Below are 27,554 nucleotides of genomic sequence, written 5' to 3'. Positions count from 1 at the left end.
GATGGCGGGGGGGGGGAGGGAACGAGACATAAAGCGACGAGCGAGTCGCAGAGAGAGAGAGATTTTAGCACCGAGCGCTAATGTCAGATCAGAGCGAGCGAGGCGATCTCTCCCGCCGGCGGCGTACGAACGCGCCTCTGCATCAAGGGTAAAATATTGTGATCTTTGATTATTCCCCTTTTCACCTTTGATTAATGTCACCCGCACGAGGGGGGGGGGGAGGCGGAGAGGAATTCACGGACACGCCGGTGAGGTTTGAAGCCTTTGTTTCAACGTCACAGACGGAGGTCACGTTGGCTTCGCGCCGAGACACAGCCCGCCCGCTTCCCGAATGGGCAGGGGGGGCGCTTCGAGGAGGGCGAGGCCCGAGCGACATCGCAATTACAGTCAGGAGAGTTTAGATCATTTTATGCAAAACGGCCAATTAAAAAAACAGCAGTTACGACTTTTCAATTGAATCTTTCCCCGAATAAACAAATAAGAGATAAGTAGAGTGCTGATGATGAAAAAAAAATATGTAGGGAGCTAAATAAATGATAGTAGGTGGAGGTGTGCCAAAGTGATCGCTCCATAGACCCCCCCCCACTCTCTGTCACTGCCCCGGCTGTCAGATTGGCTTCGATAAAACTGATCCGCTAAGGAACAAGAAACCCAATCACCTGCGGATGCCAAATCTCACGCAACCCCCCCCCCCCCCTCCCCCTCTGAGAGGAGCGCTGAGACGAGCTGAGCGGCGCTTCAAGGTCCCACTTTAGCATTCAGGAATCAATCCCCCCCGCTTCCAATCCAGCGAATTAGCTTGACGCGTGCCGGCGGTCCGGTCGGGCAGCTGTTGAGGGCCGCGTCCTCCCCCAGAGCGCCGCTCCCCGCTTCCCTGATAACATTATGGCCAGGCAGATGTCCCTGAACCCGTCCAGACGTTTTCCTCATTTCAGAGCTGTGGACTGGGCCCCTTCTTTCTTTTCGCCCTCCCTTCGCCGAATTTCTTGAAAATCTCCCGTGGCTCTTAAGAGCAACACAGTATTGACCCACAATATCTTCCACCTCAACAACAGCCGAGCTATTCGCTTCCCTAATGGTAGGAAAATCAATAGGTAACGAATGGGCTTATTTATATTTCAAGCGATGGTGTGTCTTGTTTTGGGTTTTGTGACAAGTTTATTGCTGCAGGGGCCTGCTGAGGAGGGAGATTTGCAGGACAATAACGAAAACAAAATAAGTCTGTGGATCTCTATTAGCTGTTGTCAGTGGACAACAAATAACATCTGTTCCAGATGGGGATCTTTTCCTTATCGAGGCCCTGCTCCACCTCTGTCATTAGTCCGAGTGCGACCCGGGAGCCAATGAAAGGATGAAAAGAAAAGCTCGGTTCCGTCAGATCTCACCCGGTGACTCAGAGTGCTCTTTGAGGTCGGCGTTGTCGGGTCAGGGTCCCTGCGGCCCGGGGGGGGGGGGGGGGGGGCGTCTTCACCTCTCTATGTTTGGTGCAAAGAGGCAATGAAGATGCACTGGTCCTGCGTTTGGACCCGGAGCGTCCGGGGATGCGCTTATTGACTTCTTTTCAGAGACCCATTCGCCAATCATCCTGGACAATGCCGGCTCGCCTGATAAACCGATCGATGGAGAAGGGACCGGGGGGGGGCGAGGGGGGGGCGGGAAGAATAAAGTAAAGTAAAAGGTAAAACAAAGCACACGTGAGGAGGAAGGATCCACCTGGTACAAACACCGACGGCAGATCGAAGGGGGTCAAGTGAGAGGAGACGAATGTCAGCAGAGTAAAACCGTGAGCCGTGGCGAGCGCGGTCGGAGCATGACCACATCCACACGCACGCACGCACGCACAGTTGGGATGGGGTTTCCCGAGGGCCCGCTGGACCGACGTCGGCGTCCGCTAACGTCCCGTTCTAGCCATCGCCTTAAAGCAGCCAGTAGAGGCCTCACTCGGCACTCAAAAATATATCGTATTTATGTGTAAAACAGTATTACTCTGGGTGTGACATATTCAAAATGAAATATATATGGAATATAATTATATATATTTGGACTGTAAAGGGCAGACAGGTCGATAAGGAGATGAAATAAGGGGTGCATTGTTCATATTTTTCTGTCCGTCATGTCCTGCGGCGGAAATTATATTTCTTTCTCTTACTTACTTTTGTATTTATCACGAGAGAGATTGTTTTTTATGCACTGTCAAACTTCTTCCTAATAAACATGCTGACAAACAATTTAAACACGTGCACACTGTTACGCCTCTTGGATACGGCGATGCTTTTAATTAGTCCCTGAAACAGCGGTGTGGCTCCTCTTACGGTCTCTGTGCGTCCAAATGGGCCAATGTTTGCTCGCTCCTCTTTCTCCGGCTCATCTGTCTTTTTTGTTGGCAACAAAAAAAACAAACCCAAATAATCTTTGGCCTTTCTCTCTGTGAACAAACGGGACGTTTCCTTTCCACACGGAGCGCAGGGAGCAAAGGTCTCACATAATTAGGGCGGAGGGTTTCTGTGCAGAGCAGCTGGAGCGAGGGCAGCACAATGTTACTCGTCACCTGGAAATACCTCGATAACCCGCGAGGAGAAATGGTTCCTCTTTCCCCCGACGTGCTGCAAAGACAAATCTCACAAACCCAGATGGACTTTTTTCTTTCTTTTCGGGGTCTTCCGCACACCTTCCGTTCTTACCTTTCACAATAAAAGCCCTGGACCAGGAGAGTGGAGCTTGTGTCTCTGGTGTGGGGGTGTTATATTTATACATGTGTGTGTGTGTGTGTCTGCAGTCTGCTTTAATCTCCTCCCATCTGCCGGTGGACCTCCTCTCCCCGTTCTGAGGCCTGCCGCGCCCCACCCGATCTGTCGAGCCTGACCTCACCGCGCGTATGCGCTCCTCTCCGTGAGTGCGAGCGCGCGTGTGTGTGTGTGTGTGTGTGTGTGCGGTGTGCGTCCTATGTGTGCGGGCTGCCTGATGAGCCGGCTTCCTTATGAAGTGGTGCCATTAAAGCGGAGAGAAGGAGCAAACGGGTGATTGCGGAGATTTGGCAGAGGTTGCACCGACTCTGTGCTCCAATCAGAGCCCTCGCTTGGTCTCCTTCAGCTCCACCGCAATCACAGAGGGCACACACACACACACACACACACACACACACACACAGATACATAAACTATTTTATCAGCCTCACGCGTGGGCTCCTCTCCGTGGGTGAACACGCCAGCTGACATCACGTCACTTCTTCCAGGGTTGTACTTTTTTTTTTTTGGGGTCTCAATTAAAACGAACTGCACACTTTTTGGGGATTATGTTCATAATTATTCACGTGGATTTCTGCGCCCACGCGTGTTTAATTCAGAAATCAAAATCTGCAGGAGGGAGAAAAAAAAAACGTGAAAGTTAAATTGAGACAGTTAAGGATTAAGGAAAACTACTTAAGAGTAGAAAGGGTGTCTGCGCCAGAAGCTGCTTCTGTCCTGACGCGCTGCACACAGGCTGGTTTATGTTAAGCAACAGAATGCACGACGAAATGGAAGACGTTCACAAAACAAATACTAAATAAGACAAGCCTCGAAAAGGTCGCTTAAGCGAGCACGGCGAGCCTCTCCGTGCGTGAATGGAACGCCCTACGAGACCAGATGACGTCTTCCATGTGACCGAAGCAATCAGTGTCGTTCCGACGTGGCGACTCACGTTGCGTCGATTTGAATGGCGCAATGCTGGTGGCGGGCCCGCAACCGCCGAACAGCCGGCGTCCCCTTTGTCGGCCAACGGAGGAAGGAAACCGCTTAGCGCTCCGGCGTCGTAACGACGAATCCCTTTTTGCGAGTCTTTGGGTTCGTCTTTGTGTCGCGGCTCAACGGCAAAAGCGGCGCGGAACAGAGGACGACGTGGACGACCACTGTACTCCAGCCTGCATGAGCAGACTCTCTTAAAGAGAGGAAGGACGGGGGGCAGCAGGAGATGAAGGGTGTGTTCGGAAGGAATTACAAAGTGTAGAGAATCGAGCTGTAAATTGATCCGCAGTCTGTCCGTCCCCGAAGACGTGGAAAGGCCCGTAATGAGAACGGCGGACCCCGGCGCATACGGGGGCCGTCTCTCTGAAAGAAGACAAGTTTGTTTCTCAAGGTGATGCTTGCGGTGATAAGGGAGAGGCTGTTATTAAGGGTGACAGCGGAGGGGCTGGGAGGCAGCGGCTGACTGGATAACCTTGTCCCCGTCCCCGCCTCGCTTCCTTCTGCATGAGCGTCTCTCCGCCGCTGGCCCGCCCCGCCCGCCCGCCCGCCCGCCCGCTCGCCTGAACACAATCTTGCGGGCTGGAATTACCTCCCGGGCCCCCCCCCCGGCCCCCCCCCCCCCATGAAATACTAAACATGATTTCTGACCTTTCCTTTCCTGTGTTCAACAGTAACCTTTGCTGATCCGCCCACGCGGCGGGAGGCCGTGGCGGCGAACGAGGGACGGAGGGGGAAGCCGTGCGAGCGGGTTTTCAGAGGGAGGGAAAGAAAGAAAGAAAGAAAGAAAAAAAAAAACATAGGCGAGCGAGGATCAAAGTGTGTTTAGCTGAATTTATGTGTGTTATGTATGCATATTTTAAAAAAGGCGAGCGCCGGGGGCGAGTGTGCGATAACCTCGACACTCATAGGAAAATACCAAGCAATCAAAGACGACCCAGAAATAAATGCCACCTCCGTGAGGCCTTTTGCATGCGATATTATACGGCGTTTCTGTTATTTTGTCTAGCTGCTGCATCCATCTGTACAGCGTATTTTCCGTTTGCAGGAATCAGGAATCAGGAAACATTTATTACCAAAATATGCCAAACATACAAGGAATTTGTCTTGGCGCTTTGTGCGCGACAGTAGACAGACAAGACAGCAGTGCACAAGTAATAAAATAAAGTAAAATGAAATGGGTTAGTAGAATAAGGCTATGGGTTAGTATAAAACAAGGGAATAAAGTTAAACATTTTGAATAAAAAAATATATATATATATATTAAGTGCACTAACGAACAAGTAACAAAGTGACGAGTGACGACAAAGTGATGAATTACAGTTAAAGTGAGTTGGAAGTAACTCCGCTGGAGATGTTCAAGAGCTCATCTCTGGTGAAAGAGCTCCGGGAATCGCAGCAGCAAACGTAATTAACAACAAAAACAACAAAAAACGAAGCGCACCGAAGCACCGTGGCGGCCATCAACGGCGCCATCTTGGATCTATCTATCAAATACTGCGTCCTTCGACTTGCGAAACTCATGACATCATCACTCGGCTTCCGCTTGTTGTTCTCTGCCGCGTGGGCAACTTCTTCGCATTGGTATTATCATTAGAGGTTCGTTAGATAAGGGCTAATTGATCTCCGCCCACCGAGGATCATTTGGCGGATGGTTGTGCTCCTTCCACTCGACTCGGCGTTACTGCCAAAGCCTCAGCGCCGCGCGACCCCCCCGGGAGCCGAGCGCATCCCGGTGGAAACGATTGCATCAAGTCTTTCTCTCGCTCCCGTTCGTCTGTCCTTTTTCTCCCGCCTTCCCTCCCCTCGCCTCCCCTCGCGTACCGAAACGAAAGCGGTTTGTGCTGACAAGGTGGGGAGGAGGGGGGGGGTGGGGGGGGGGGGGCGTTTACGAGCTTACAGGCAGAGTGACCCGAACATCCCGGAGCAGCTCGTTGGAAAGAAAAAAGTCCCGAGGCCTGTTTGTGTTGTTTGTGTAAGACCAGCGGAGGGGATTTGGAACAAACAGTGTGACCCGCACAGCTGGCCTTACCTCTGGATTACCCCCCCCCTGATCCCTCGCCAACGCGCGGGCCGACTTTTTCAAGACCTCTCCGGTAATGCCCGGGCCGAGTCACGTGGCGACCAGTAATCTTTGGTCCTCTTCCCTCCAAAAGGTTGAGAGGGTGCAAGGTTCCGCCGCCTCCCGCCGCGTTTATCCACACTGTCTCGTTTAACTGCCCCCCCCTCTCTCCTCCTCTCCTTTTTCCAAAAGGGGCTCGGCGGAGCTCAGAGGCCTTCCTGCCGGCTTCGTTACCGAGCCGCGCTCTGGATCTCGGTCTCTCCGGCGAGGAGGCGAGGACGCCGCTGATGTTTAATACATGGACCACTCTGTTGTCTTTCACGCCAGATAAATTCATCATCAAAAACCGAGCGCAGAACAGCAGCAGAGCATGTAAACCTGCTCCCGCCATCTAGACTCCCAATCGTCCTCCCCCCCCCCCACCTGCATCCCCACTCTCCATTTAACTTATTGCCTCTCGCTCGGGCTCTCTCTCTTCCTCCCTTTGTTCCGTCACATCTCAGTGAACCGGAGCAAACCTTTTCATTGTCCTTCAGTCGAGGTAAACACACAAACACACAAGCGCCGCTCACAAAGGGGAAAAGATGGACCCGTTCCACTTGGCGTAACTCGTTGTGCGGCGTACGTGTTTGCACATGTGCAACATGCACCGGATGCACACGTGTGTGTGTGTGTGTGTGTGGGCACATGCTCCCGTCATCGTCACGTGCCTCTAACTCCCCACTGCGTGCATGCATGTTGCTGCATGAGAGAGAGAGAGAGACGTATGGGGCACGGACGCGCTCGCCCGTCTCCTCGCTGCGTGACTGTGGGTGTGCGCGTGGGCGGCAAAGCCCCGCCTTGATAATGCCAGAGCCCGTTTCTAATCCAGGCCTCCTCAGTGGGCTGGAGATGTGGCTGTGCCAAGCAGCCACCCCCCCCCCCCCCCCCACCCTCACCCCCTCACCCCCCTCCCTCCGGCTGACAGCCTCCTCTCTCTGCCTCTCTGGACTCTCTCTGAGCTCAAAACTTTAACAATGGCCGCCAAGCGGGCCGGGAAATGCGAAGACCCGTGAAGGAAACAACACATGCAGGAGAGGTGAGACTATTTCGCCCCGAGGGCGCGTGGCAGGTCTTATGAGATTATCCGAGGAGGAAAAAAAAAAAATATATAAAATCAAGTAAAATGACAGCTTGCAAAAAAGGAAACGAGAACGGGACGGGAAAGACACGGTGGACTGCCAAAGGGCCGCCGTTGGTTAAAGGTTTAGGACGAAATCAAAGTGGTTAAAGCTGATTTATCCCGAGCGAGGGCGCCAAGCCCTCTAAGGAGCCACTCAATGGCCCTTCAAAAGTGAAATATCAGCAGCAGTCAGTGCCAGTCATCAGTGCCACGCGGGATGGAAAATCAATCTATTTCGTATCAGAGACCTGCGAGGAGAGAGAGCGAGCGAGACAGGCCCCTCCTCCTCCTCGCCGCAGGAGGAGGGGGGGGGGGAGGGGGGCGTAACACCCCAGAATGGTCCGCGTCATCGGTGACGGAGACATTCACGGGTGTGAATCGTGGCCCAATGTGTAACTGCTGCCGTTCTGCTAGATTAGGTGGGTGATTGGCCATTAATATTCATTTCACAGTGTGTCTTTGTTAGGCGGCAGCAGGGGCTGACAGAGCGTTTGGACGAATTTACTCTACCGTACATTTCCCCTTTCATTTCCACGGGCAAGGTGGTTTGATCATGGCGGTGTGAGTGCAGCTCTCAAGGGGCTCGATACGGTTTCACCCTTAACTTAAGTAAGCCTGTCAGTGTTAATAACAAACACGGGGCAGTGGGATCTCGTGCCACTTACTATAAATTGCAGGAGGTTTGAAATTCACAATTCAGTCTCAGTTGCATGAGACTGTATGTTGCTGAGGCGCGTTGCTTCTGGCGACCCGTTTGGCTGCAGTGAGACTTTGCAGTGCGGCGGTAACCCGGCGCTGCCGTCTGGTCTTAATGACAGCGGAGACCTGCTCCTGGAGGAGCGCCGGTCCTGCAGGCATTAAAACCACAGTAACAGGTCTTTCCCTTAAGGGCGGCCGACCCGGCGAGGTGATCCGCAAAGCCCTCCTCGTAATGAGATTAAGGGACTAATTAGTGCGACGGTGGCTGTGCGCGCCGAGGACTGCCCGCCCCCCTGTCGGACCGTCCCGGGCCCGGGTCGGTCCCCGGTGTGTCCGTCCCTTCCGCTGCACGGAGAGGCTAATTAATAGCCTTCTGCATCCGCTCCTCCCCGGAGTTATTGATGCCTGTAAAAGTCGGCCGAGGAGGCGCGTCGGCTAACGGCGGACGGGAGCAGCTAATGGCGGAACCGGATGCGTGAGGAGACCAAAGATTATCTTTACTCAGAGAAGCATCAGAACCCTCTCCTCCGCCCCTTCCCCCCCTTCTCTTTTTCGCCTTCACCTCCAACGCGGCGGAGCCCGAGGCCCCCGGTTTGATTGCCCCTGCGGCGCCACTTTGACCTGTTCATTTAAGATGATGTGCAGCTCGCGGTTTCGGCTCCGGCGCTCATTTGTTCCTCTGCGGGATCCCCGCGGCCCGGGCCGGCGATCGGGCCCCCGTCCTGCCCGGGGTGCCCCGGGAGCCTTAAAGCCAGCCACTCACAAGCAAGTAAAGAGACAGCTGAGTGTCATTGTTAATGTGGACACACAGCTCCACAATGGCAAAATCAATGGAGCTATAGGGGACATCAATCTCAACAGCACAAGACCCTTTTTGCTTGTCTCACCGCTCCTCTCTGAATGAATAGTCCAGAGAAGGAGGGAAGATGAGGTTGGGGGGAGAAAGAGACCACGGAGGACCGACAGTGATCTTTAACGGCCTTTCCTCCATCCGTCTCAAGGGGGTTACGCCGTCCTTTGAAGATTGTGCGCATTTGACACGCCGCCAAGTGGCCAGCCGTCCTAATTCACCCCAGAACAAGCAGCGGGTTCTTAGGTAAAGCCTCAGAAGTGCAGCGCGGCAGCTGCATGGCGCTTGGCATCATGCTCGCGTTTTCTCTCCCTGCCTGCCAGTTTTTTTCCCCCACTTTCAAAATCCCCGTCTCTCTCTCTCTCTCTCTCTCCCCCCTTTCCAGGAGGACGAGGAGGACCAAGACAAACCAAACAGCTAAAAGGCGTGCTTCTGCGTCTGCGTCGTTTCAATTCATGGTTCTGGCGATTCACCGCCAGAACAACGGGCGGCGTGACGTGTTTTTGTCGAAGGCGACCCAGAGAGTCACGTCCATTTATTTATTTGTTTGTTTATTTATCATAGATTATATTGCCCCGTGCATCGACACATTTGTCCCGTATTTGTGCGCCTCTCGACCGGCAAACCGGCGTTTGCGGCGACCTCCCTCCGTGAATCCAACCCGCTTCCGCAACCCGCCAATGACGGCTTGTGTAAGCGCCCATATTTACGCATTTCCTCCGACAAAAGTTCTTAAATCTGCTCCGTTCTCTCGTAAACGTTCTTCTCGTTTCAATAACGGCGCTGTCGGGCTGTGAAAGCGGAAATGTGAGACTCCGTGAAGGACGTAGTTAGCGGACCAATCGCAGCCTGGTGCGCTGCGGGAGGCCTTTGGCGCAAAGAGGCGTGAAAAGCGACGCGAGGGACACGCAAGGGGGGCTCGCGTCTGCGTCGCTCTGAAAACGCAGAAGCATAAACCAGGCTTTACTGGCCGACACCCCCCCCCAAACAAAGGGTTTATTGTCTGTGACACAGACTTAAAGGGCCATTAACATATATGCAGATAGGCAGCGAGTAAATGAAAGGTTCCCTAAAAATACGTGAGAGATCAAAGACGACAGAAATGAGGCCAAGCAATGAGGAACTTGGCAGGAACCCTGCGGATCTATTGATTGTTTGGCTGCTCCTGCAAACCCCCCCCCCCCCCCGCCGCCGCCGCCGCCCCCAACCTCCAACCAACCACGCCTGTACCATTGACACTGGTCACTGGTGTTTTGCGGGCGCGCTCAGGCCCGAGCCGCGCAGGCCTCCCGGCGTTGGGGGGGGGGGGGGGCTTTTTCCCCGCGGCTCCGGGCCCCCCGGCAGTGAAGCCTAATCACGATGTGATTTACAGCGCGGCGATAATGCACTTGGCGCGGGGGAGACGGGCGCCCCCCCCGTCACATGCTTTCAATAACACAGACGCTTAAATCAATTACATCCAGCACAAGGGTAAAGGGTGTGAGATTAATCCATAAGACCCAAGGGATTTAAACCCGGAGACAAAAACAAAAGGGACACAATGCGGCGTGTAAGAAGTGAGATTACATTTCCACTCTAACGCGTTTAGAAGTGACGGGCTGAGAGCAGACACACGCGTCTTGTCGCGTGCTTTGCGCGCATTCGGACCGTTCGCCGTAAGCTACGCGGCGCTTTGATCGCAGTGATTGCAGATTGCGGCTCTTACGTATGCGAGTGCCGCAACGCGAGAATAAAAAAGGAGCTGCAATGAGATTTTTTGGGGGTTTTTTTCCGCCGAAAGAAATATTGCGTCGAGCGCAGCGGAACAGATGAGATCAGTGGGAAGGGAACGAAAAAGAATTAGCCCCGATGAGGAGGATGAAAAAGGGGATGACGTGAATAAATGATGGAGAAAAGAAGACAACTACCTCCGCGGCTCTCGCTGTCAGCCGGTTTCACCTGGATGGGCCGAGTCATCTGGACGGGAGAGAGAGAAGAGCAACAGAGAAGGTTAGCGCCGGCGACTCGGTGGGCTGTCGTCGCCACAACAAGGGGCCACAAAGCAGAGGTGTCGAGGCCCCCCCCCCCCCCAACCCCCCGTTCAACCATACTAATGGCTGCGCTGCCTCGAACCGGAGCGCCGCCGCGCGGCTAACGCGACCCGACACCCGAGTGTTCCTGCTGTCCTGTTACTCGCTGTACAACAAAACAACAAGCGGAAATGTGTCTATTTGTACTTCTGCACGTGCACGCGTGTGTCTGTGTGTGTGTGTGTGTGTGTGTGTGTGTGTGTGCGTAAGGGATAGAGGCCGAGGCGGTCCCAGTTAAAGTGGACCCGGCCAGAGAAGGAGGGAGATCAATGCGGGCCTATTGATCCGGGCCCTTGGGCTGCGGATTCTCCGGTTAGGAGGCTCACTCTAATCCACTGGACCCTGATAAGAATGGCATTGCCTGGATTAGAAGCCTCTGTCATCACAGCCTTTGTGTCACGCTCTCCTCCTTCCCCAATTTTACTTCCCTCCTTTTTCATTATTGTTGTTCGAGCTGAGCAATTTCCCCCGACGGTAAAAGTTTGAAAGATCTGTCCGTGATTTACAATATGTTACGGTTCTTTCTTTTTTCCTTTTAAAGTCTAGCACATATTTGTATGCATTCTGTTTATACACCCAACCCACACATGCATTTGCGTTTGTGTATATGCGCCGTGGCAGCGCGTAATGCTCGCAATATAACTTCTGTGCATTGATCTGCAGCCAGTGTCCCTCGTTTCATGATCCAGTCCGAAACAAATGGATTGAACAATAAAAGCGCACACATTTGAATGAAATCGGGGGGCCAAAAGTGGCACGAATTTCTAACAAGATTACTGGAACATGAAAGCAACCTCTCACCACACAGGCCCATTTACAGGAAACCATTTGTAGCCGCTATTTAAGCATCTTTTTACTGCTGGAAACTATTCCCCATTACCGGGCATCCCGGTCATATCGGCGAAAAAAAAACCATCCACTGCAGGTATTTTTACACCCACGTGTGTACACATTTTGTTCCATCGGCCCGTTATGAATCTGCTTTTCTGTTCGATACTGGAGCCAGGCTGAAAAGGTCAGATTTAAAGACAGGGCAGTCCAATAAAAGCATGACATGTTCAAGGAGAAACACCATAATGGGATTTTAAAATGTCTTAATAACATGCTGATATACGGGGGAGGCCCGGGCCTGATTCATTAAGTGCTAAACGTATCCATTCTCACCTTGAGCAACCGGGTAACCTTCCCCTCGCTGAAATGATTCCATAAATTCACCCATCTTAAACGATATCTAGCGGCGGCTAAGTCTTTGAGGGAACAACAGGGAGGATGCTCCGCGCTCGCCAAGGTTGAGATTTTTTAGCTCCTTGATTCTTGGCTCGCTCACCGGTCCCCCCCCCCCCCCCAACCCACCCGCCCCCCCCCGTCTGCGAGTACTTTCTTTCCCCTTGTACAACATGAGCAAAGTAACCCGACGGTATGCTAATGGCGAGCCACAGGGCGCGCTGCTCCACAGCATGCGCGGATAGATCAACCGCACACGTGTTCAAAGCAACCGCCTCAGAATGAAAGAGGGGGAGGGGGAGGGAGGAGGGGGGTGTCCTCGAGACAAATGTTGAATCTTTGAAATTTGCCTCCGACGCGTCAAACGGGTCTCCAGGATTTCCATCCTGCCAGTTGACGGCGGTTCGGATGCTCGATGGAGGAGGCCGAATCGGCTCCTCGTCGGCGTGCGCTGATCTCAGCCGTCTCCACGGGGCGCCTCCCCCCCCCACCCCATCACTTCCCCCCACCCTCTCCTCTCTCTGAAGCTAGCTACTGTCGGGCCCCCGACGCGCCAGCTTAATGGTCCATTCATTTGCCCGAGAGCAGCGCATCGTGGTCCTGAACAGTCACTGCCGATGCCGCTCAGTGGGCTTCATTCCTCTTGAACACGCGCAGCAGAAATGAGGTGCACGTTTGCCAACGCTTGTGCTGCGTGCGCAGGCCGGGTGTCTTTAAATAAAAGCGGCAGATGCACCGCTTTCGCCGATGACAACGCGCTGTAGTTGTCGATCCTCGGCATCCGTTCGTTGGGGTGAGGGAGTGGCTAGGAGAGGGAAGGGGAGGGAGGGAGAGAGAGAGAGAGAGAGGGAAGGAAAGGAGGCAGCGTGCAGGACTTAGATAAGATCGCTTCGCTGTTGAGTGGCGTTTTCACTTCTGACGGCAGCCGCCTGCCTTTCACTTACACAATAACACACAGAGAAAGGGAGCAGCTCGCCTGGACTGCACACCCACCCACCCAGCTAGAGATGCACCTTTTCAATATTTCTACAATTTAAATTTTATTAAGGGAACTTTAAACTCGAATTGACCTGGTAGTCTGTTTCTTTGGCACGTTTATGTTATAGCTGACGTAGCTGATTGAAGCAGCTTCATGTGTTCAGAAAACCAGGTTTTCCTTTGGTCAATATAATGCTAAATGCATGAAGACAGTATAATTATTGCCCTCAATCCAGATGTGGAATTCTGCAGAAAAACAATTCTGGGTGTCCTGACGTTTTGCGTTATTGCGTCCTGTATAATTTATTTGTTTGATTTTTCTTTTGTATATAAATGTCATTAGAGAGAACAATGATGTTTTAAAAAGGGCACTTCATATTAAATAGGATGCCAACTCTCGCTGTAGTCGGCAACCTTTTATTTTATCTTAGTTCTTTCCAGGCTTTAGCCATATTGTAAATAACAGTTAAGAAAACCAATTCACACGCTAATATCTTCTTGAATTGGTTCTTTCTGTCTTCCGTTAACATCAGCGGTGAAAAATAATTGGGCAAAAAAAATGAGATCAGAAGGAAAACAAAGATAAAAAGACTCATTTGACAAGTCCTTGCTGACTTGTGTTGCAAATGATGTTTATAAGGGAGGATTTAAAATAATGTATTCATGCAGAGGAAACAACAAACTTGGATGTTTGGGACAGCTTATCTCTGAGGACATCTGGGACATTTCTACGAACACGGCGCTGCGCATTGCTTCTTTTGTGTCTCAAAGGCCGCGTTAAAGTGAAGGCGAGCGCAAAACGAGCTCCCGCGATGACTCACAACAACTCGCCGGCTTCGCAACCTTCAAACGAGCTACTACTCTTTATCTTTCTCCTCCGGCGGAAACCGTGTTTTTTTTTTTTTTTTTCGTTTTTTTCGCCGTCGGACTGCCGGCGTCTCTCTCCTCGTACGGCGCGCCGCTCCGAGGGCTTCGACGAATCTATACTTCCATACGGTTTTATTAAGCCGTCTCATTTGCCAAGTTAAGCCTCCAGTCAGTGGAATTAAAGCTCTTAGCACTGGTACGCTGTTTTGTATGGAGGGCGAGATAGCAGCCCCCCCCACCCCCGGGGGCCTGAAGCGCACACTGTGGTGTGCGATGGGCCCGCTGGAAGCACACGATGCCCGTTTGGTTAAACATTTTGCGTTCTTTGACTGAGACGAGCTGCAGATGAACGTGGAACCGGTCTTGGATGGACGGAGATCTCTCCGTCATTAAACCGGTGACGCTCGGCCTGGCCGGCCCTTTGGTCTCCGGGCCACAAAAGAAAAAGATCTGCTGTCTGATTTCGAATTACACGGAGCGGGCGCAGGAAGCGCGGCCGGGGCTCGGCCTGTTAGCGATGTGGAGGATTTACTGTGCACCGGTTGGCACCGCCCGCGACAGTAATGACCTCGTGACTGGTCGAGGTCCGGCCGATGCAGCCGCGTGCAACTTGCAGACTCCAGAAAGAAAAACGTTCTCACAGCGTTGAAAGAAGACGGGAGAGAATACAGCACAGCAACAAAATTGCACTGAAACTCTTTTTCTCTACAGCAGTTACGCAACGGCACTCACTTACAGCGCCTGCAATAAAATAACTCTAATTGCCGCACAATATGTGTGATGTCTTCTGGCTCTCACTCAGGTTTAATATGGAGTAATGTTTGTCCTGGGATCATTTATACGTATTAGTGGGCCATCAGAGCTCGAGTTGCTGCACTGCTCAGTAACAGGAGCATAAACAGCCCCTTTCTGACTGGCCCGTCTCTGCTGATATAATTAATATTTCCAATTATTGATCTGAGGGAGTGCTGAGTGGTGGCTGTCCGGGGGCCCCTGGCTTCAACTAATAAATCTGTAGTGTCTACAGTGCAGGAGAGAGCAGTTGGGGGGGGGGGGGCGGGGGGAGGGAAAGCCGTGGTGTAATGATTTATAGTTATGAAGTGCTTCATTGCTATCGTAATAATTGTTCATTAACAATAAAAAATGTTGAAAAAAAAAAAAATTACAGATGAAGATCAAATTCAAACGACCGAATCAAGCTGGGTGAGGAACTTTTTCACGAGATTGTGAAGCTGGAAATGAAAACACATGTGTTGGCGTTATAGCATAGATTTGTAGGCAATGATGTCATTTGCTTTAAGCCCTGGGACGAGGGTCTCTGTGTCCTCTGGGTTTGGGTCGGTGGTCCGATTAGTTATCCGATCAAAGCAGATTTGAGTCATCGGATCTGCGCTCTCCTGGAGCTGCTCCCAACATCAACATCTACAGCATTTATGTCATTCTTAAGATACATAACGTGAAGGAAACAGCTACTAAAAAAATCACAAATATTTGCTAAAGAGTTTTCTTACGCGTTCAGCAAACTTTACATGCTAAAATGAAGACACGTATGCGTGCGGGCCCTCGATGCACTCGTGCTGCGGCCGCCCTGCCGTGTGCGGACGAATCGATGTGAGCGTGTGCACCCGAAAAAACACTCTGGCGGGAAAACGTCTGCGCCAGCGAGTTATAATTTACCCACGTGTGAAAATGTGCTGGCGGCAGCGGCGTGTTGGTCCAGATAAGAGGCATCAGTCAGTGCCGAGGAGATGGCAGCTACTATAAGCTCCGGGATTCCTATCAGAACTGACAGGATTTACAGGTCGGGGCGCTGACACGGACTGACAAGACACCTGCAGACCTCAGCCGGCCCGCTATCGCGCTCGCAGGTTCCACCGCATAACGCGGCGTCCATTTGGAACAGAAAATGCATTGTGGAAAAGAAACGGGCCGTGCCCGCGGTTTCAGAAGTGCAATTTGCTATCGTGGTTATTTTGTACAAGCAAGTGTTACTTTTTTTTTATTTTTTTTTCGTTTTGTACGGAGGCTGAATGGGCGCTTTCGGGACAGAACTGTCGAGATCCATCTGTTACATGGAAAGCTTCTTGTATTACAGCAGCGAGTCCACCAGCCTGGCAAACGTGCACAATCTGCAGCAACATCACCACCAGCATCTCTGATTAAGACCATTAGACCTTCTGTTGTCTGATGCCATCCAAGTTTCTGTTTGCCCCCCCCCTCGATGCCCTCCACCCCCTCCACCCCCTCCACCCCCCACCCTCTATATGCTGAAGTGGTCGGCCGGCTGTCCGACTGCTGCGGCCCTCATTACACAGACAGCAGAACTCAGCTCTCATCAAGATTTTATGACGGTGAATGAAAGAACCGCCTCCTCTGTGGGGGGGGGGGGCGCCGGAAAACAACTGAAGGCACCAGAGGAAGTTTGCTCACAAAACACACACCCGCCCTCGCGCCACTCCTGCCCCCCCCCCCACGCGATCATGTCTTCCTGTCTGGCGGAGTCCTGTGCGGTGGACTCAGGTGTGTGGGCGACGGGAACAGTGTGCGATCATGAAACGTGGGGGGGGGGGTGTAGATAGGGGGGGGATTGAGCTAAAACCTAAATCCTGTCCTACTGAGCCTGAAGCAGGGCGTCCTAGAGATAAAGAGAGAGGAGGGAGAGGGGAGGGAGGGGTGCAGAGAAGTGACAGAAACGGGGGGAGGAGGGGGGGGGGGGGGGGGGAACTAACGAAAAGATGCTCGGGAGATGACTTGAATTATGGGGATTTATTCATAAAGAGGAAAGGAAAAAAGGAGAGAGCGTCTCTCCTCCACTTCCTGACTCATGAGCCACACTCTGGTTATCGGGGGAGGGAGGGGGGTGATGGGGGAGGGGGGGCATCGCTCGCAGACATCTTTGGCACGGCTGCTTTTCAAGCCCAGAGAGCTATTGACATGGCGTGTTACTGTAATGCGTGAAGCGGTGGGAGACTCATTGTAAATCTGTGTCAACAAATGCTCCCTCTCCCTCTCCCTCTCTCTCTCCGCCTCCCTCCCTCCCCCCTCCCCCCCTTCTCTCTCTGACCTATCTAATGAATCTTATCGGCGCAGCACACTGGAGGCTTAAGCTTTTGGTGGGCTCACATCTCTTCCACGGACACAAACAGGCCTCACGCAGACACACACTCTCTCTCTCTCTCTCTCTCTCTCTCTCTCTCTCTCCCCCGTTTGATGTGGTCAATGCTCTTTGGTTCACTTTGAGGAACCGTCCTTAGAAAGATACGATGGCGGCGACGGGGCCCAACCCGGCGGCTTCAGAGGGGCGACACGGCGGCAGCGGCGGCGTCGAGGTGTCCGGGCAGGAAGCAGCGAGACGATGTGTTCCGTGATGGATAACTAAAAAAGGCTAAAAAGGTGCCCTCGTGCACCGACGCCGTGATATTCGCTTTGAGGATTACGTTCCGCCGGCGTGGCGTGCGGGGGGGGGCCTTCCCGAGGCACCGCCGCGGGCTCACTGGGAATGTAACTCTCAGAAACAACGGCGCACAAGACTCTCCATCCCGGCCGTGTCGACAAACAGTCACAAATCATGCAGATAATAATTCGGGAGTTTGACAATTTGTTTCCATGAAATACACGCGATCCACAGTAGAACTTCCCACAGGAACGACGCCTTTGTTTGTTCTAGATACGACTCAATGTTGTACGTTCACGCGTACTACGTTGGTACGCCGCAACTTACAGAAATCGATTCATATGGCGTCCGTTACATTTTCCACTTCCACCCGACCACACTCACACTTACACACACACACACACACACACACACACTGTTAGCTGCATGTTTCCTTGTGTGTTGAGCCCAGAATGCTCCTGCTGCTGTCACAGCAACTCCAGGATTGTGACAGATTACGGCCTGCCGCCCTGACCAATGGGAGCCAAGACGTGTTGGCTGCCCACTGACTCATAATTCTTGGCATACCTATGCCGAGTTGACGTTTCTTTAATGGTCCCCAGACCTCCAGCAGGCATCCTTGTCCTGAGCATTATGATTGCCTATTAGCAATTCACCAACACTTGCACTTTTCCTGCCCCCTCCCGCTCCCAGTGCCATCCCCGTCCCGCGGAGGGAGGGGGGGGGGGAGGAGGAGGACGCGGAGAAGAAAAAGCCAGAGGAGGATGGAGACGGATGGAAGGAGGGAGGGATGGCGGCGCGGCCAAGCATGCCGGCTTTGAGGAGAAGCTCGGGCCAGAAAATAGAGAGACAACCTCCCTCCCTCCCCCCCTCCATCCTCAATGTCTGTAAGGTAGATAACAGAGCCATGCATTCTTTAAATAATAATAATACTTTGTTGTCTCCCTTAAGTCTCCTGTGAGTGTTTATCTTCCATCCGCTGGAGGACCTTTCGTTCGTCTCCGTTCGTTCTCATTAGGCAGCCACATCTGCCGTGGCTGCAGATCAGCATCGCGCTCTGCTTGTTAATGACGGGACGCCGGACCGATTGTCATCCTTATAGGAAGCTCGTCCAAGCGGCGCCCGCTACATGTGTGTCCATCGCGAGCCCGGAGCCAGAGCTCACGGGATCGACGCGGGGCCAACCTGCTCCGTCCATCTGCTCCGAGCTTCACGCCCGCCACATCAACACCCCGCCCGCGCACACACACACACACACACACACACACACACACACACACACACACACACACACACACACACACTGCCACCTGCGACTTCTGCTGGTTCCACAACTATTGGCCGTAAAGCCACTTTGAGAAAAAAAAGACCTGCCCGTCTATGAGCGCGTACATCCTCTTCCCGAGCGCCCGACTCCTCATCACTTTAAACTTTGCCAAACAAAAAAACACACCCAAAAAAAAAAAAAAGCGCCCTCTCGCCGTGTCTAATTCAACCTTGAACTGCAGAGCGCCCGAGGGGCCCGACGAGCGGCACACCGGGCTCTCGCCCTTTCTCCCAAATCTGCAGCAAACACAGTCTGACAAAGTGAGAACAAGGAGCACCGGAGCGGAACACACATCGGAGGTGTCTCTTGCCAAACTGCGGCTCCTCGCCACCTCCCGGGGGCCACAGGCGGCCTTATTTCATCGGGGGGGGGGGGGGCGGCGTCGGTGGGGTTTCGGGCCGCTGCTGATGACATTTGGTTGAAATTCTCTGCAGGTACTACGGAAACTACTGCGCGTGGACGGCTTGGCGCTCCGGGATGCGTTTTACACTGCAGAGTGAACTATGGATCGGAACAGGAACTTGGAAGAATAGATATTCACGGTCCCTGGTTGCGACCTGCCAAGGCTTCCAGTGAAAGATGGGAGCCCATCATCAGGCTATGATGCCGGGGCGTGTCCTCCTCCTTGTTTACAGCAGCATCCTTGTCACCTCACCTGCCCTTGGCGCCTCCCACCATCCGGGGACGTTTGTACGCATGCATGTATTCATGAGTGGGCATTAAATTTAAAAGGATTTTTTTTTTTTTTACAGTCAACAGTCACTGATATACAGCCAATGCGGGCCGAGAGGAGGGAGGCAGTCAGGGAGGGAGGCATTGAGGGAGGGAGGGAGACACTGTGCACTCTGCATGAACTCCAGCTGAATCACACTGGGAAGCCTCCTACACTTCCTCCCCTCCTTGTCTTTTAAATAAACGTATTTGTATTAATTTATTCATTTTAATGACGTGCATCTGAGCCCATTCGTTCAACAATTAGGAATTAACGCCGCAGAAAAGAATCCTACTGAAATTGCATTTGGGATTTGAGATGCATTTCTCTCTTCTTCTCCCTCCTGTTGGGTGGAGGTGGGTGTTGTGTCTGTTGTTTTTCGTGGGGTCAGAGTTGTTTTCCTAATTTCTCCGGCTCTGAGGGCAGCCCAGGGAGCTCTAATGGCTTGTTCACACTCTGCTTTGCATTATTTCCTAACTGCGATTACCAAGGGGCACATGTCACAGAGAGAGAGGGAGAGAGAGGGAGAGAGGGGGAGAGAGAGACATCCTGAAGCACTTAAGGTAACCTACATGCACTCAAGCACGGACAGAAACGCTCATACGGAGACACTAAAGCACGAACTTAAAGCAGGCTCACACTCCGACACTCCACTGACGGGAGATGGGGGGCTCTTAGCACGATGGGGGCTGTGTGTGTGTGTGTGTGTGTAGGGGCTGGAGGGGGGGGGTCACATAGGGGGCGCTTTTATTTGCACTCGGACCGGGCCACCCGCCGAGCTCAGCCGATACAGTGTGCAGAACTGATTCCAGAGCAAAGGGGAGGGGAGGGGAAACAAAGAGAGACGAGTGCAGGCGAAAATGAAAAGGCCTAAAGAAACAGATTTTTTTTTTTTTTTTCGCCTCACAGTTCATCTTCATCTGGGTGTCCTGTCCCAGACCCCAGTTCATGAAATAAGTCCTGCTGAAAATCAATGGCAGTCCGAGGCGGGTAAAGGTCAGCCATTCAGCAGCGGCGGGGCTCGGTGGGCCAGTCGAGCCGGGGCTTGTACTGTGAAGCCTGGCTAAGTAGAATTAATGGGGGGGGGGGGGGATCGATTATTCCGCACACAACTTAAATTGAACTAAGCAGAGAATCATTTTAAGGCAGGAACTGTAGCGTGACACGGAATGAGATGCATTTGCCACACAGCCAGCACCAGAACTCATTTAACAAGCACCAAGTAAAGGCTGCAAAGAGAAAGATTTTGAGCGACGCTTTCTTCTCCAACGGTAACCTCCTCATGAAACCCTGAGCCCACCCGGGATTTTCTACATCCTTCACTCCCTTTCCTCTTTCCTCTTTCCTTTCTTCATTTCATTCACCTCCAGCACCTCGTTCTTCATGTATTTCTCTCTTGTTTAAAACGAAATCAATATGGAACCGGAGGAGACAAATCAACGTATGGTGGCACCGCGGGGGCAGGGGGGCGGCGGGGGGGGGATGGTAAGGGATGGGGGATGGGGGGGGGGGTCACATGTTCTTCCCTCGCTCGCTCCGTGGCGTTGGGGGGAGGGTCGGCGTAAGTGAATGGAGGGCAGGGCAGATGGGTGGAAGTAAAGATGTACGGTTTGACTTATGGAAGGATGAAATGACGAAGAGACCAAAGGGCTGGAGAGCGATGAAAGGGAGCCGGGGAGGGATGAAACAACGCTCCGACCGGGGGGAGAGGGGGAGGGAGGGAGGGGGGGCACATGGAAGGAGGGGATGAGAGAGGGGAGAGGAGTGGGCGGCAGTGGAATATTCCGGAGTGCAGAACGGGAGCCCTCATCTATAATGTACATCGTGGGTGCGCATAAAAGGAAGGGTGTCGCTGCCGCGGCCCGACAATCGCCCGCGGGTGGGGGGAGGTGGGGGGCAAATTCCGGCATTCTGCTCCCTTCGCACTGTTGATTCACATTCATATAGCCCTCTGTTCTATAGCATCGCTTCACGTTGTGTGAGTCAAAAAGGATTAAAAGACTCCGTGACTGTATGTAAACACATTTTATTCAAGATTATTCAAATACCTCCACGCCGAGAGGGAGAGCGAGAGAGACAGAGAGAGAGAGAGAGAGAGAGACATTTAACCCTGGCTCGCGCTCGGAGAAATTGGCTCTACGCAGCGAGAATAAAAAAAATAAAAAAACGCCGACTCAAATCAGAAAAGTTAAACACTTTAAAGTTTGTGAAACACAACGGACAATAAATGGTATACAGCACTTATGTATCCATCATAAGCCCTCGCCTCTCCCCCTGGCCCTGCATTTCTTTTCTAAACAACTTGGACAGCCGACATTACCATCGTGTGGGAATCGGGGGGGGGAGAATGAAATAAATAAGCATGACAAGTGGCCACTTAGCCACAGCCTCCCTCATCGAAACCTGATGAGGGCCCTGTCTCGGCTAACTTCAACAAACGCTAAGTGACATGCGTAAGTGGGTTCAGGTTGCGCATCCGGGGTAATTCAGTAAAAATACAAATGAGGCTGGCTGGGAAAACAGATCACTATGCACTCATTCAAAATAGAAGGAGAGAGAGAGAGAGAGAGAGACTTTCATTTCTTTCCTCCGTCCTTCAGAGGATTCTCTTGGCCTCGGATTGACCGTCTGGTGTGCAGACACACACACACACACACACACGCAGACACACACACACACCACATAGACCCCGGTGATTTCCCTCATTGGGAATCGATAACAAATAACCTCACTTTTCACGGGGCCATTATGGAACGGCGGCCTCCCCGTGCCCGGGCCGTCTTTATCTGCCCGCCGGTGTCGCCGCCTGACCTTCAGCTCTCCGCTCTCCTCCCTCCCTCTCAGGTGGATTTCCAGCCGGGGGGCTCGGCCCTGGCTCTTTTTGGAAAGGTTCAAATTGAGCCCGGTGGGAACGAGGAGCAGGGAGCCGCCGTCTCCCATGACAGATCAATGGTAGGTCTCACCACAGGGCCGGTGGGGGGGGGGGGGGGGGGGGGGCTATAGCCTTGCGCAACCTGCTAATAGAATCCCAATGTCACCGCTGACATCACCGGTGGTGCTGGCGGTCGACGTGGTAGCACCGTAGGACGGCCACGGTCTTCCTTCTTTGGCGTGTATGCAAATGTGAAAAATAGTAGTTCTGAGGATGTTTAAGTGCAGAATATTAATGAGATGATGCTGTGAAAACTTCTTTCAGCTTACTTACCCCCCCCCTCTAAACTCTTTGGTCTCTTGCAGCATCTCTCTTCAACTAAATCCAGGTGCTTGCCTTCTCCCCTTTTGCATTTTTCAAATTATCTTCTTCTACACTCCACGGTGGCAGTTTTAGGCCTTCATTAACTTCGGAGACATCCTGCCGCAGAGCGGAGCGCTGAAACCCGTGATTCATAGCACAAATCATTTCATATGTTCCACTTGAAGGGGGGAACGGGGGGAGAGGGGGGGGGGGCTGCAGAGGCTGTTAAGCCACTATAAACACCTTTACGCACGCACACACGCAGATGTATGAGTGAGCGATGAGTGCAGAAGAAATCTCGGTCACCGGAGGAAACATGTCTCGGAGAGTCTTAAGAGCTCCTGATGAAGATGAAGAGAGGATTTAGACCTTTGCATATTTTACTCCCACTTTCTCCCTCTCGCCGCTGCGCTGTGCGCGTCGCACGTAGCCGCCGCACACGCGGCGTGTTGCACTTGCAGACTCTTTGCTCCCTTCGCTGGATCGTTCTCCGCAAACGACCCACAGGTTTCGAGAGAAGCGGGCTGAGAGCTCAATCTGGCATCTGCTGTCCCCGTCATGGCCGAAAATGTGACGGGCATTTCTGACATGTACAACCGCCAACTGGGGGGCGGGGCTGCGTGAGATGAGAAGCACACACCGTAAACAGTTAACGCAAGGTCCATTTGCTCTCCTTTAATTACCCATTGACCCCTCTGAGCCTCCTTCCTCCAGTCGGTGGGAGTCGTGACATTTGCCAGTCACATAGCATGTCGCCCCCCCTCCCGCCCCTCCGCCCCAGGGCAGTTCGGAGATCTCCAGCAAACATCTACATTACGTTAATTAATTAGCAGGAAATTAGAGTGCCATCTTTACGAGTGGCTGCGTTCATTACTCTCTGCCGCTGCCATGACTTGTGCAGTGTGGTACAGCGTTCGCTCACAACGTAAGCGATTGTGCGGCGTCGCTGCCCCTCAGGACAACGACAGATGGGCAGTGACGACGTTCTGAAATGGCAAAGCTGAAACAAAGGAAAGACACCGATTGGAGCGCGATACGGCGGTGTCAGTCGGACGCGGTAGACCTCGTTTAGGAAAGTTCTCCCGTAACTAATTTGAGTGGGACGAGTAGGAATGTAGCCACAGTGTAGCTTGTTGACCAATACTCGATCCAGACATATGCTCGTATTACACCTCGTGAATTCAGTTACTTTAAGAAACCACTTTGAGGGATTCCTGTCAACCACCTTATTGTCGCTGAAAAACAATCATCTGATATGCCAATAGATCAGTGCGCACTTTCCCCCGGTCCCAAAATAACCACATCCCAATGTACACAACGAAGGGGAATTACACTTCCAATGGTTTGGGAAGCGTATCGTGATTGCATGCAGGCATGCTCCCATTTAGCTGCTCGGCTGTCAATTTGCACGATAGAAATAATGAAAAAGGTTTTGTTCCACTAACGAGCAGAAACATACAAATCACCATCATATAGGGACGGCAAATCCAGATTAATTTCAGTCCTCAATGATGTTACATATTTCAAATGTAAACCCATATGTGTACGGTCACACACACACACACACACACAAACAGAGGAGATGCGTGTGCTTCCGCCTGCATTAATTCTGTTAATGATCACAGAGGGTCAGCCTGCCTGCGATCCCTGTCCTGCCATTAAACAAATAAAAGCAACACTGATTACCAGGATGTTCACTGGATGCATCAATCTTGAGTAATTAGAAAGCCGTCTTTTGACTCTCTCCCCTTTTCTTTTCATCGTTTCTTTCCCCCGCGCTCCCCTCTTTGCTTTCACCCAAAGTCAGGCGACGGCGGCAGGCTGCTTTTAATGAACTGATAAGGGTGCGCGCTTGGCTAACCAAGAGCAAGACAGGAAAGAGACAAATAAGTAAGAGAGGCTGCTTTAGCGGCTAAATAAAGGCGGCACAAGCGGTAGCTCGGCTGCCTTCCTCGATGAGGGTTCATCGCTCTCTTTCCTAGAATAGAGGGAAATAATAACTCTGTGTGTGTGTGTGTGTGTGTGTGTGTGTGTGTGTGTGTGCTGCCGCCTGGAAAAGGACACAGCTGTCACATTAAGATCATGCTGGCCTGTAGCATTAATCTGTCTTGTAAAACCTTGAGACCTAAAGTACCGTGGTACTTAGGGCTACAGTGTGTGTGTGTCGGAAAGAGTGAGATGAAGATGCCAGAGTAGTTGGGCATATGGCTCAGGATTCAAATCCAGATGCTCACTCAAACCAATAGAGTGAGAACGTAACACGAGAAGAGACCCTGACCGAGGCGGCCCAGGAAACTGTGAGGACGGAATTAAGATGGGAAACCGGGGGTTTCAATAAGAGAAGATAATAGAAAGTAAAATTTGAAAAAAATGTAAAGAATTTAGCATCCATAAATACATTTGTGATGATGACCCGCGTTGTTTGTGCGGCGCCGCTGTTATTTCCTGGGCTATGCTAACCTGACTGTGTGGTTTCCTGCGCTATGTAAACCTGTCTGCTTTGTTTCCTGCGCTATGCTAACCTGTCTGTCTTGTTTCCTGCACTATGCTAACCTGACTGTGTTCTTTCCTGCGCTATGCTAACCTGACTGCGTTGTTTCCAGCGCTATGCTAACCTATCTGTAGTGTTTTCTGCGCTATGCTAACCTGACTGTGTTGTTTCCTGAGCTATGCTAACCTGACTATGTTGTTTCCTGCACTATGCTAAGTTGACTGTGTTGTTTCCTGAACTATGTTAACCTGACGGTGTTATTTCCTGCACTATGCTAACCTAACTGTGTGGTTTCCTGCGCTATGCTAACCTGTCTGTCTTGTTTCCTGCACTATGCTAACCTGACTGTGTTGTTTCCTGCGCTATGCTAACCTGACGGTGTTATTTCCTGCACTATGCTAACCTAACTGTGTGGTTTCCTGCGCTATGCTAACCTGTCTGTCTTGTTTCCTGCACTATGCTAACCTGACTGTGTTGTTTCCAGCGCTATGCTAACTTGACTGTGTTGTTTCCTGCGCTATGCTAACCTGACGGTATTGTTTCCAGCGCTATGCTAACCTGACTGTGATGTTTCCTGTACTTTGCTAACCTGACTGTGTTGTTTCCAGCGCTATGCTAACCTGACTGTGTTGTTTGCTGCGCTATGCTAACCTGACGGTATTGTTTCCAGCGCTATGCTAACCTGACTGTGTTGTTTCCTGCGCTATGCTGAGCAATGCTGCGCTAAGCCGCCTGTGTCTTTTCTCTGCTGTGCTTTCCATGGGTGGTGACAGGCTCAGCCACTGACGGGCCCCTTTAAATTCACCACTGCCAATTAGAGTCACTCCAGACCTGGTGGTGGGCGCGTGGAGGAGGCGAAGGAGGAGGGGGAAGTTAGAAAAACTGCTGGGACGATGCTTGCAGGCCTGACAGGCCCGATGTGGAGATGGAAATGCGGTAATTTGGAGTAATTCGGCAACTCGCCGGCGCTTGCCTTGCCTGCCTGTCTGTCTGCCCGCTGAAATAAATGGGGTCAGCGGCGTGTGATCGGCAACTTTCATTTATATGTAAATGACCCCGTCGCTGCCGCAGCAGCTGCCGTGGGAGCTGCTAAGTCTGTACACACACCGAGATGCCGGGCCGGAGAGAGAAAGCCGAGCAGCCTTTGCGTCTCTGCCGCTGCCTTCCTTTGGCTCCGAGCGGCCTTCTTCTCTCCCTCTCGGTCTTTGTTTGTCGCTTTTCTTCCCGGGCCTCTCTGTACAATTTGGAATCGCAACAATCCACACACATGAGAAAACCTCGCAACTTTTTTCCGTCTTTCACGATGTTGCCGCATTGAAGGGATGGTTTTTAAAAATTATTTTACAGTGTGGTGTCAGTTTGAGGGCTTTATCAGGAGTTTTTCAGAAAGTAATTTTCAAATTGCCTCTTCTCTGCTGCCAGTGCGGAGAAGTGTGGAGCAACATCCAACATTATTCATTATTATTGATGCATTTTTATTCATTTATTTTAATTAATCCTTTCCCTTAAAATGTAATTTACAGGAGCCCGAGGTGACAAAACCCAAATATTTGCTAGTTCCAATGCCGACGGGGAAATGAGACACGTCCCTCACATTTGCGAAAGTAGCAGAGAATAATATTTTTGCCTAATAATTAAACAATAAATACGATATTAAAGCCGCTGGGAATTCATTTTGTGTCAATCATCTGACTTGATTATTCAACTAATTGTTTTGTCAAAAGGCGCGCCTTTTTACTGAGGTTTGCTGTGGCGTGTAGAAGCGTAGAGGAGTGGCGCAGACAGCAACAGGGAAAACGGAGCAGCAGATCAGATCGGTGTACTGCAGGGCCTAAAGGTGTGTTCGCTTCATTACCCAGGTAGCCATTGTGCTGATGCAGAACCGGGGTCCTGTAAATTCCTGCCTGCTTCTGACACCGTAGATAATTACACTTCCATAAATAATGGAGTGTGCCTTGCTTGCCACTTCCTACAGAGCTCTCCTAATGAGATTAATACACAGGGAGCAGCTGAAAACACTTGCCAGGTAAATCTGGAATCTTTTTTCCGTGGCTTCCACACGACGTCAGAGTCGGACATTCGCTCACATCCGAACACAAGGTGTTCTAAGATTTTGCCAAATGGGGAAATCTCACAGGGTCATTATTTAACACACACAACCGGGCTTCTCTTGAGATTGTGCTCCTGGTGGAGATTTACAAAAAGGAGAGAAATAGCTGCAGCCCTCGTCGGTTAGATTCAAGCTAACGTTAGCTACAGTAATATGGAGTAACGTGTTTTTGGCGAAGACGACCCAGAGAGTCACGTCTTTGTTTGTGAAAGTCGTTGATCATAGGCTTTATTGCCCCGTGCTGCTTTTCATGGCGGACACATTTGTCCCGTATTTTCCTCCACAACTTTGTTCACCTCTCGACCGGCAAAACCGACGTTTGTGGAGATCTCCCTCCATGAATCGGAGGCCAGCCGCGACAAAAGCTCTTCAATCTCTCGTAAACGTCCTTTGTTTTAATTAATGGCGGTATTGTGATATGAAAACGGAAATGTGAGACTCCGTAAAGGACGTAGTTAGCGGACCAATCGCAGCCTTGCGGGCTGCAGGAGGCTTCCGTCGCTTTTGACGCAAGCCTAGAAAAATGGGTCGGCGCACGCAAGGAGGTGTGAAAAGACACGCAAGGGACACGCAAGGGACACGCAAGGGGGTCTTGTGTCCCTCTGAAAACGGAGAAGCATAAACTAGGCTTTACGGTACATTTCAGATTGTTTTT

General features: G+C 51.8%; 1 protein-coding gene across 23 annotated transcripts in view; it reads right to left on the bottom strand.

The window, feature by feature from the left end:
• celf5a (cugbp, Elav-like family member 5a) overlaps positions 1-27,554 on the bottom strand; it is a 157,173-nt gene that overhangs the window by 59,268 nt on the left and 70,351 nt on the right. For all 23 annotated transcript variants that reach the window (XM_078108627.1, XM_078108628.1, XM_078108608.1 and 20 more), the window contains exon 3: positions 10,400-10,448. In XM_078108627.1, coding sequence (XP_077964753.1) covers positions 10,400-10,448 — 49 coding nt within the window. The remainder of the gene's footprint in view (positions 1-10,399; positions 10,449-27,554) is intronic.

The sequence above is a fragment of the Gasterosteus aculeatus genome, chromosome 8 (assembly GCF_964276395.1).
Source record: "Gasterosteus aculeatus chromosome 8, fGasAcu3.hap1.1, whole genome shotgun sequence".
NCBI classification, from domain to species: Eukaryota; Metazoa; Chordata; class Actinopteri; order Perciformes; family Gasterosteidae; genus Gasterosteus; species Gasterosteus aculeatus.
This window is presented reverse-complemented; position numbering and strand designations above follow the sequence as displayed.